Consider the following 11,799-nt stretch of genomic DNA (forward strand, 5'->3'; position numbering starts at 1 on the left):
GGATTGATGGAATGTTCCAGAATATAGAGGAATGAAATGAGATTTTATTGTTTAAATGACTTAAAATTGGATGGATCATGACAAAATAGAGTAGTAAGGGTTCCATTTCATTCCATCATTTATTATCAAATTTCTTCCCCTTCAATTTGGGTCAATGAATAATATATCTTGCTCAGTTTTAAAATACTCAAACAATAGAAAGGAATCTTCGTTCCACTCTATTTCATCCCGTTCCGTTCATTTGAGGACATCCAAAGATATCGTTAAGACATTTAAGTTATGCTCCTCTCTTTTCTTATATTAAAACCTATGTTTATCCTCCTTAAAAAAGTAGCGCACTTTAAAGATTGAAATAATCATTTTGGTAAACTGGTCAAGAAAATAAAAAAAGGTCATCTAGAGCTGAATTACATTTTCACAGAAAATTATAATAAAATATTCAAAATTAATTGTCATGGACGTTAGAAGATTCTTTTAAAAAAGAAAATTCTGAAAATGATGTTCAAAATTGTTTTCCATGCGTTTCTATTAACATATATTAGTGTAAGTTTTAACATAAAAGATGAAAGTGCAATTATAGCACCTTACCCTTTTCATTTCCCATAATTCGAATAAAACATGCGTAAAAACTCATGTACAAGCATTTTGTGCAGAAGATTACCATCCGACTAGTTAGGCTTTACAGAAACATATTCAAGTTACTTCTCTTCGGCGAGGTTCTGAGTGGAAACTTCAGGAACACTGCTAGTAGTAATACTGCCGGTAGTAATGACGCCGGAGGTGAATGTGGCAGTGCCTAGAGTGACATGATTTCCAGCTTGAATATCAGGTTTTGTTTCAATTTTCACTGGATCCACATTCATGCTTTGTGGTGGAATGGAATCGTTTGTTTGCAAAACTGGTGTTACCATATGAATATTTGCAATCTATTGTTGCTTTTGTACCATTTCAGAAGAATTAGTAACCCTCGTGCCATGAACAATTGCTGGATGATCCAAGCTAATCTTCTGATGATCCGCAGGGGCTGCATCATTCACGGCATGAAGTTGATGTAATCTGTAATCAGTTTCAGGCCTCCGACAAACCTTCCTAAGCGTCATGATTTCCTGGCAAAATCACATTATATGTGAATTAATAAAACAATCGAAGAAGTGCCCTTTAAAATCATTATTACTCAATGGCATCATTACGAAGAAATAGACTAAACAAGCCCGGTCATGAATCATTTGGGTTACTGTTTTGCAGTCATCATTCTGCATTTCCTGCATAAGGGATGATGATGATTTGATTGAAAAATTCAATGGAGATTTGAAATCTAGTATGGAATCATAATTTCCGAGAGAGAATCCAAGGTTACATTATAGCTGAATAGGAAATCCTTTATGAAAAGTAGGGATCACGTTCATAATACTGATAAGAAACTAGAGGCCAAAATTCAAATGAATTAAAAATATAAGGACTGAACCCTAAAACTAGTGAAGAAAATCCATATGAATGAAAAAATATAGGGACTGATATAAATCTTATAATCAAACATAAAAGATATAAATCTCAGAGGACAATCTTATTGAAATTAATACCTCAGACTGATCATGATCATAGCGAACCAAAAATCTACAACGACAGCCTCTTACGTCGTGCCTCCGCCTTTGAGCATCAAGGACATGGGCATCAAAGTAAAGGGCTTGCTCTTTACCTTCCTTTAGTGTCAAAATTCAAAATTCAATAAATGGTAAGAAACAATAATTTTTGCTAAAAACAAAATTTGTAAGATGAAAATTTTCATGATCAAATTAACTTATTATGACACATCCCAACCTGAAAACAAAGTATGAGATCTCCAGCGAGCACTGCAACACATTCTGATGATTCACATGGCAGAGAGCGCGGCCTAACATGCTTTCGCACATTAATCCACTCATCTTCCTCCTTTCCAAAACCGGAAAAACGCACTAGCACTTCCTGAAACATGGAGAGATATTGCCATTACATGGTCAACAAATCCATAAGCCTGGATAAAATAAGATTGGGTGCACTCCACAACAGTCAACAAACTGTTTAGGCTTCCCATAAGAGAGTTGAAGGAGAAACTCAAGACAACTACAACACCGTGAATGAATGATCAGAAACTGATAAGTGAGAACCAGGTCTATTTAATTTATTTACAAGTACATTTGTCCATGACCATTCCATAATAACTCTTTTAAACAAATAAGGAAGCAAAACATCAACACTAACAGTACATTCATTTGATGGTCACGGTTGAATTAGGATAGACTAAGAGACATTTAGGTTAAACCGTGTGTTTTGAAAAGCACTACGGAGACTTTATTATATATAGAGAGATTATAACTAATTACATGATATAGTCGATGTGGGACTATTCGATATACAAATATTCTTAATATTATATTTACAAATATCAACACTCCCCCTCAAGCTTGAGCATATAAGTCAAATGCACCAAACTTGTTACATATATAATTAGTTTTGGGGCTTCGCAGAGATTTTGTAAACACGTCTGTCAATTGATCATTAGAGTTGATAAAGTTCGTGACGATGTCACCTGATTCGATTTTCTCTCTGACAAAGTGACAGTCAATCTCAATATGTTTGGTCCTCTCATGGAACACTGGATTTGAAGCAATGTGCAATGCGGCTTGATTATCACAAATAAGTGTCATTGGTCTTATTTCTTCAATTTGAAGTTCCTTGAGCAACTGTTTTAACCAAATAAGTTCACATGTTGCCATTGCCATGGCCCTATACTCTGCCTCGGCGCTTGATCTTGCAACTACGTTTTGTTTCTTACTTTTCCACGATATAAGGTTTCCTCTAACAAGTAAACAATACCCAGAGGTGGATCGTCTATCAATGGGTGACCCTGCCCAATCAGCATCGGAGTATCCAACTATCTGAGTATGTCCTTTATTTTCATACACTAGAACTTTTCCTAGAGCACGTTTGATGTATCTCAGAATCCGGATAATAGCATCCATGTGTTCCTGACAAGGGGAGTTTAAGAACTGACTTACCACACTAACTGCAAAAGAAATGTCTGGACGAGTGACTGTGAGATAATTCAACTTTCCAACCAATCTTCTATACCTTCCTGAGTCAGATAGAGGCTCCCCCTGATTGGGTAGTAGTTTGACACCTAGATCCATAGGAGTATCAGCTGGTTTAGCATTCAACAAACTTGTTTCTTCCAAAATATCCATAGCATATTCTCGTTGAGAAATCACCAAACCATCTATAGATTGGGCTACCTCAATACCCAAGAAATTACGAAGTTTACCAAGATCTTTTGTCTGAAATTGATTTGAGAGATGTTGCTTTAACTGGAGTATACCCTGCTGATCACTACCAGTTATGACAATATCATCTACATACACAATAAGATAAATACACCCTTGGGCTGAGTGACGATAAAAAACATAATGGTCAGCTTCACTACGGACCATACCAAACTGTTGTACTACAGTGTTGAATCTGCCGAACCAAGCTCTCGGAGATTGCTTAAGACCATAAAGAGACCTGTGTAACCTACACACCATATTCGATGACTCCCCCTGAGCAACAAATTTAGGTGGTTGCTCCATATATACTTCCTCTTCAAGATCACCATGTAAAAAAGCATTTTTGATGTCAAGTTGATGAAGAGGCCAATGTCGAATGACTGCAATGGCTAGAAGAAGTCTAACAGATGTCATCTTGGCTACAGGCGAGAAGGTATCACTATAATCCAATCCAAAAATCTGAGTATATCCTTTGGCTACCAAGCGAGCTTTAAATCGATCAATTTTACCATTTGGACCAATCTTCACTGTATAAAGCCAACGACAACCTACTAAAGATTTCCCATGGGGTAGAGGAACCAATTCCCAGGTACCACTGCTTTGAAGAGCACACATTTCATCAATCATTGCTTGCCTTCACTCTGGGTGAGACAATGCTTCACATGGAGTTTTAGGAATAGAAACAGAAGACAAAGAAGACAAACAAGTATACTGCAAAGGGGAAAGACGATGATATCATAAATCAATATAATGTGGAGAAGGATTTCGTGTTTGACGTATAGCTTTTCGAAGGGCAATCGGAAGATCGGACTCAGGTTGCAGGATCAGATCCGATGATGGAGGAGGCGTCAGAGGAGAGTCTGCAATGACCTCAGGGACATGGACGACAGGCGTTGGGTGACAACGCTGATATGTTTGGAGTGGTCGAGAAGTGGGTGGGTCAGGAGCCCTAGATTGATGGGGGATAATGGTAGGCGGGACATTAATAACTGTCGGAAAAGGTGTGGGAGTACTTTCTTGAATGGGTTCTAGAGTTACGTGACTGAACTCGAATTATGGAACTGACTCGAAGAAGGTAACATCAGCTGATACTAGGTATCATCGTAGAGTATGTGAATAACAATGATAACCTTTTTGGGATCGATGATAATCAAGAAAGACACACTTTAGTGATCGAGCTGAGAGTTTATCAAGACCAGGAGAGAGATTGTGTACAAAACATGTGGACCCGAAGACTCGGGGAGGAATTGGGTGAATAAATTAAGCCTTAAATTAAGCAAAGCAAGCTCCATCCTTCTTAAAACTACATTTGGAAGCTTCAAACTAATAATATCAACAACAACAACCAAGCCTTATCCCACTAAGTGGGGTCGGCTACATGGATCAACTTTCTCCATAATCTTCTATTCAGGATCATGCTTCTATCCAAAACGTTAATCTCGAGATCTTTTTTAATAACCTCTCTTATGGTTTTTCTAGGTCTGTCTCTATCTCTAATTATTTAACTTCTCTCCATCTGATTTACTCTTCATACCACAAAAGAAAATTGATTGGAAAAGACACTCAAAGATGTTGGACAAGTAATATGGAATCGCTAGAAAGATAGTTTAGCCCAACAGCTAGAATAATCATCATCCTAGAAGAAATTTCTTGGCATTAAATTAAGCAACAAAAAGGAGTCTAGGGCGCTTGGGAAACAATCAGAGGATAAAATATCAAGGACAGGGAGTTGAGCTAGTTTGAGTCATAACAACATAAGTCACGATCTAAATGAAAATCAATTGAAAAAGAAAGACACCGCTAACATGATTTATCTATGGGAAATGAGTAACTTGTGAATGATCATCAACGGGAATCGAAGCAGCTGATGTGATCCATTAGTGAGAAAAGAATTGTGTGACAAACACTGAAGAGAAAGCAAGCAGTTGTATAAATCCAAAAAGTATCAAATAGAGGAGCCAAACAAAACCCAAGCGTACCAAAATGACACAGAGGTGGTGAACGAAGGTAATAAATAAAGGATGGTATCATCACTTGTGGGCTTAGTTGAACAAAGATCATGAAGGTTTGAGAGAGGAGACAGAGTAAGAAATGACCAGAAAAATCAAGACACCAAGCTACTAAAGTTTCGGATAAATTAAAAGTAGACAGAGAAATTAAACATGTAATGAATCTGAATATTATTTTTTAAGAAATGTGGTTGGATCTAACTCAACCCTACAAAATTGGTTGGTAGAGTGCGGACTGCTTCCACTTATAAACACGTGTTCAAACTATATATTATCCGATGTAGGACTCTTAACGCACACCTTCACGCTAAGGACTAGACAGTTGAAGCGTGAAAATAAATGGTGGGTAACCCGATAGCGGAAACCATAGTTGTAAACGCAAAGAGTCAGATAACATACGACCGCAAGTTTCGATGATGACAAATGACCACCATGCACGTCTACAAACAAATGCAACACATTACCTATCGTATCCTTTCCTATGCTTATCTAAATCTGTTATAATTCTTAAAAACATATGTGGACAAAGTATGATCATGACGAAATGCATGAAAATCACAAAACACAAATTTTTGCAGATTTGAAGACTTTGAGTCGACCATAAGGGTCGGCGAATAGCTCACGGGTCAGCGCATAACTCGGACAAATTGGAGAATGGTCAGCGCATACGTGCTTGAGTCGACCATAAGGGTCGGCGCATACCTCACGGGTCAGCGCATAAAACCCTTGGGTCGACCACAGGTCGGCACATGGCATAGTGATGCTATCCACGGCTCAGCGCATGAAACCATTGGGTCGACCATAGGGGTCGGCGCATTTCCCATGGGTCAGCGCACGCCGACCTATGGTCGACCGCTCGTGCGTAAACTCAGTTTTCTGAGTACTTTCCACTGTTTGAAAAGCTGTTATTTTTGGTTGGTTTGCCAGTTACTATAAATAGAAGTCAAAACACTTTTATCAAACAACATTTGTCAATTTGAATTCAAGTGTTCAAGGAAACAAGAAAGAGTGAAAAAGGTGTCCAAGATTCATCATCTTCATCATCAACATTTCATTACACATCAACTACACACAATCATCTTTGATGTGGTTCGTGATCGATTAAAGGTGATAAGGTTCGAAGCTGTGATTGGAGAATCCGGTTCGGGTTGAAGCTTGTGGCAGGTTCTTTCTTGAATAAAACCGTTAGGGTTTTGTCCTCCAATACCGGTTTGTGTTTGGGGGTTTTTGGACGAATTGCTTCATCAATATTCAGCTGAACGAAGGTGATTGAGAAGAGGACGTCTTCATCAGTCTAGTAGCGGATTCGGTGATATTGAAGTGAAGGATTCGGGTTCGATTCGTTGTGTTTGAGATCAGTCGGGCCGAGGGTTTGAAGAACGGAAGATTCTTCAACAAAGGGGCTGGAATCGGAGGTCTAGCAACAACGATCGAAGGTCTTGATTCATCTTGAATCAAGGAGCAAGGATAGGAAGCATCATTCAACACATTGGGAGTTCTGTTGTTTACTTGCTTTGCAATCCTTGTATAAACGGTTAAATTTCACAGGTGATATCTAATTAAATCATCTCAATTCTAAGTTTAGAATTGAGGGCAGACGTACCCCGAAGCGAGGACGGAGGGGGAACTGCCTCATCAAATCTCTGTCTTCTTTGATTTTCTGCATAAGTGTTTTTCAGCTTAAAAATTAAGTGATTTTAGTTTAAGCAATTTTACCAAACATTGATATAAGTTGAGTAAGAGATTAAAAAACTCTGTTTTTGTATCCAAAGTACAATAGTATATTGTACTAGATCAATTTGAATTACTTACTCAACACAAATATCACTTGGAGTGTTTATGCACGCCAAGTGTTTGAAAATTTGCCTAAACCAAAGTTGTCTTAAGTTTGTATCTTGTTTCATCTGGTATTTGGATCATTGGAACTAGGAATCCTAGTAAGTGAAACATATCATTGATTGTACAATTAGTGTAGTGATTTGTATTTCACTTTATCTCTAATCCATTAGCTTAACGCATATCCGGTTTTCCAATAACGGTTCGTTTTAGACTAAAATTTTCCTCGGCCGCTTCCGCACTTAAAACAATTTTTCAAAACCAATTTTAAATTGGTAGCGCCGACTCAAGTTTTTAATTGGGATCTATTCAACCCCCCCTTCTAGATCCGTGTCATAGTCTAACAAGTGGTATCAGAGCCTGGTTCACTCCGTGCTTCAAAATATAACTTTGATAGAAAATGGCTAACGAACCTAAAGGGGCTTATAATAGAGCTCCCGTTTTCAATGGTGAAAATTATAGTTATTGGAAAGACTGTATGCGGGTGCACATAAATTCCATAGATAGAAAAATATGGAACGTTATTCTCAATGGTCCAATTGAAATAACCATGACCAATGAGAACAATGAATTAGTGCCTAAGCCCGAAGCACAATGGACCGATGATGATGAAAAGAAATACAATTATGATTGGAAAGCCAAAAATATCCTAATCTCCTCACTAGGTGTAGATGAATACTATCGTGTATCCCATTGTCCTACTGCTAAGGCCATGTGGGATTCACTACAAATTGCCCATGAGGGGACGAACGATGTTAAGTTGGCTAGAATCAATACACTAACGCAAGAGTTTGATCTCTTTTTCATGGAGCAAGGGGAAACCATTGCTGACATGCAAAAGAGATTCACTCATCTCATCAATCGATTACATTCACTTGGTAGGCCTGTTTCCAATGATATTGCTACTAATAAGATCTTAAGATGCCTTAACAGGGAAAGGCAGCCGAAAGTGACCGCCATCAAAGAGGCAAATGATCTTACCACATTGGACTTGACAACATTGTTTGGTAAACTACAAGAGCACGAATAAGTTCTCTTGAGCCTGGAACAACACGAAAAGAAAGATAAGAAGGACAAAGCAAAGGTGAGTGAAAAGAAATCAATAGCTCTAAAGACTTCCTCCTCAAAGTCTCAAGCAAAAGAGCAAAGTGATTATTCATCGAGCGACGAAGAAGAAGAGGACAAGAGTGAAGATATGGGGCTGTTCGTTAAACGCTACAACCGTTACGTGAGAAAGAACGACATCCAACATTCCGAGAAGAACTTGGTAAACTTCCGGAAACAAACTAGGTACTCCAAAACCGATGACTCAAAAAGAAAAATGACTAGAGGGTCGTGCTATAAGTGTGGAAAGCCGGGTCATTGCAAACCGGACTGTCCGATGAACAAGAAGACAAAAGAAAAAGAATCATACAAATCACACAAGAAACCATCAAAGCCAAGGAGAGCATACATAGCTTGGGAGAGCGATAGCGACTCCTCCGATGATGAAAGTTCTAGTGATGAAGATGAAAATGCAAACCTATGTCTCTCTGCTCATCAAAAGAACAAAAAGAAACAGGTACGACATGCTAAATATGAAAAATCCTCTAGTATGTCTCATCATGAATTGCAAAATGCTTTTGACACTTTACACTGTGAAGCGAAAGAGGCCTTTAAAAGGCTTGCCTCAAATAAGATTTTTTTTTCACATTTGGAACATAAAATTCAACAATCCGAAAGGAAACTTGAGGCACTTAAAGCTTCTATAGTGGAAAGCATAAAAACAAGTTATGAGGACCTTAGAAGTAGAATGATGAACTTTGGGTGTGATACCTGTTACATTTGGCAAGGTGAAGTAAGAAACCTAAAGGCCAAACTTGACAAGGCTCTTGAGCCCAAGATTACTTTTGCTATCGACAAATCAAACTTTCGAAAAAGTATGGTTAATCCATATCAAAAATATAAATATGTTATAAAGGATGAAGATAGCAAAAGCAATCTAAATGTAAATTTCTCTTGTCTTTATTGTTGCAAGAAAGGTCACTCCATTGCTAAATGTAGATTTAGGAGATTTTTAGTTCCTAAAGACATTTATCAATGGATGCCCAAATGCAACCATTTCGTTCCTCACCATTCAGGATCCAATAAGCCATTGGGTACCTTCTCTTGTTAATTATATTGCCATAGGTACAATGCCTCGAGACTACCGAGAGAAGATGGGTTCTCGACAGTGGATGCTCAAGGCACATGTCAGGAGACATATCTCTCTTCATTGACTTCGTGGCTAAGAAGAAGGGATATGTAACTTATGGTGACAACAACCGTAGAGCAATACTTGGTAAAGGTAGTGTAGGTAACCCCTTTTCTACTACTATTTCTGACGTATTGCTTGTCGAAGGTCTTAAACACAATCTACTTAGCATCAGTCAATTATGTGACAAAGGATACAATGTATCCTTTTCAAAAGATTGTTGCAAAATTGTACATAATGATGATAAGAAGAGTATGTTTAATGGCCTGCGTGTGAACAATGTCTATATGCTTGACTTAAATGAAGTATCGTTAACAAGTGACAAATGCCTTGTAACAATGAGTGAAGATTCATGGTTATGGCATAGGCGTTTAGCACATGTTAACTTTGACTTACTAAACAAAGTAGTCTCAAAAGATCTAGTCCTAGGTCTTCCCAAAATTAAGTTCACCAAGGATCACCTTTGTGATGCTTGTCAAAAGGGGAAGCAAACGAGGATCTCATTTAAATCCAAAAATATCGTTTCAACAACGAGACCTCTCGAGCTTCTTCATATGGATTTATTTGGGCCATCTAGGATTAAAAGTCTAGGAGGAAACTATTACGGTTTCGTAATAGTGGACGACTTCTCTCGATTTTGTTGGACTATTTTCTTAGTAAGCAAGAGCGATACGTTCGCCGCCTTTGAAAGATTTGCTAAGCTTTCCCAAAATAAACTAAATACAAATATTGTTGCAATTAGAAGCGATCATGGGGGTGAGTTCGAAAATCACTTATTTGAAGAATATTGCGGTAACCATGGCATTGATCATAACTTCTCCGCTCCACGTACTCCTCAACAAAATGGGGTTGTGGAGCGTAAAAATCGAATTTTGGAAGAATTGGGAAGAACAATGATCAACGAAAGTGGCTTACCTAAATATTTTTGGACCGACGCCATTAGTACGGCTTGTTATGTTCTGAATAGGGTGCTCATTCGCCCCATTCTAAACAAAACACCGTATGAACTTTTAAAAGGGCGAAAGCCAAATGTTTCTCACTTACATGTCTTTGGTTGCAAATGTTTTGTATTGAATAATGGAAAGGAAAACTTGGGAAAATTCGATTCCAAGGCTGACGAAGGTATCTTCCTTGGATACTCTCAATCTAGCAAAGCATATAGAATATACAACAAACGATTACTTGCTGTAGAAGAGTCTGTACATGTCACTTTTGATGAATCCAATCCGAGAAACATCGGAAAGGGTAGTGTTTTTCATGGTGCAGGTACATCTACCAAAGACATACTCAAAGGTGGCGAGCCGGGGATTGATCAACCCGACATAGTCAAAATTGAGGAGGACAAAGATGTACACCATGAGGAAACCGAGACAATTCATCCGCCTTCAAACGATGATCTCCCTCAAGCTTGGAAGTCTTCCAAAGACCATCCAATCGACAACATGCTCGAAGATATCTCAAAGGGTGTAACAACTCGATCTAAGCTAAGTAATTTCTGTTATCACTTCGCTTTCGTTTCGCAAATAGAACCTAAAAACCCTAAAGAAGCCCTACTCGATGAACACTGGTTTTTGTCAATGCAGGAGGAACTTAATCAGTTCACCAGAAATGAGGTTTGGGACCTTGTCCCTCCTCCGCGAGATCATCGAGTAATCGGCACCCGATGGGTGTTTAGGAACAAGCTGGACGAAAACGGGGTAATAACCCGTAATAAGGCGCGTTTAGTCGCGCAAGGGTATAACCAAGAGGAAGGCATCGACTATGAGGAAACTTATGCGCCGGTTGCCCGACTCGAGGCCATACGCCTTCTCCTTTCTTTCGCCTGTGCGAAAGACTTTAAATTATTTCAAATGGATGTTAAGAGTGCGTTCCTTAACGGTCACATAAATGAAGAGGTTTACGTCGCACAACCTCCGGGTTTCGAATCCCATGAGTATCCTGATCATGTTTATAAACTGAAAAGGGCTTTGTATGGCCTCAAACAAGCTCCTAGAGCTTGGTATGAGAGACTAAGCAAATTCTTACTCGATCAAGGCTACTCAAGAGGAAAGGTTGACACAACCCTCTTCATTAAACGTCAAGGAAAGCACTTGATATTAGTGCAAATTTATGTAGATGATATCATATTTGGGTCTACTAACATGAATCTTGTGAGAGAGTTTTCAGACCTTATGCAGGGCGAATTCGAGATGAGTATGATGAGGGAGCTCACATACTTTCTCGGTCTGCAAATTAAACAGCTCAAAGAAGGAACTTTCGTGAGCCAGACAAAGTAATGTTTGGACCTTATCAAGAGATTTGACATGGCAAAAGCTAAGGCCATAGACACCCTCATGCCTACTTGTACAAACTTGAACAAAGATGAAGACGGTAAGGAAGTATATGTAAAACGGTATAGAGGTATGATTGGTTCACTCCTTTA

At 38.6% G+C, this 11,799-nt stretch overlaps 1 protein-coding gene across 1 annotated transcript; it reads right to left on the bottom strand.

The window, feature by feature from the left end:
* Positions 1-528: 528 nt before the first annotated feature.
* Positions 529-2,254, bottom strand: LOC127075408 (protein SAWADEE HOMEODOMAIN HOMOLOG 2). Its single transcript, XM_051016878.1, has 3 exons — positions 1,819-2,254; positions 1,581-1,700; positions 529-1,106 (listed from the first exon to the last, which is right to left on the bottom strand). Exons 1-3 carry the CDS (start codon positions 1,969-1,971, stop codon positions 927-929), a joined length of 453 nt encoding a protein of 150 aa, XP_050872835.1. The 5' UTR covers positions 1,972-2,254; the 3' UTR covers positions 529-926.
* Positions 2,255-11,799: the final 9,545 nt, after the last annotated feature.

The sequence above is a fragment of the Lathyrus oleraceus genome, chromosome 4 (assembly GCF_024323335.1).
Source record: "Lathyrus oleraceus cultivar Zhongwan6 chromosome 4, CAAS_Psat_ZW6_1.0, whole genome shotgun sequence".
Taxonomy (NCBI): domain Eukaryota; kingdom Viridiplantae; phylum Streptophyta; class Magnoliopsida; order Fabales; family Fabaceae; genus Lathyrus; species Lathyrus oleraceus.

Coding starts and splice junctions, on each gene's coding strand:
- LOC127075408 (XM_051016878.1), bottom strand. CDS start 1,971: ATGTTTCAGGAAGTGCTAGTGCGTTTTTCCGGTTTTGGAAAGGAGGAA. Junction 1,701..1,818: donor ATCTCATACTTTGTTTTCAG/GTTGGGATGTGT, acceptor TTGACACTAAAG/GAAGGTAAAGAGCAAGCCCT. Junction 1,107..1,580: donor ATGATCATGATCAGTCTGAG/GTATTAATTTCA, acceptor TGATTTTGCCAG/GAAATCATGACGCTTAGGAA.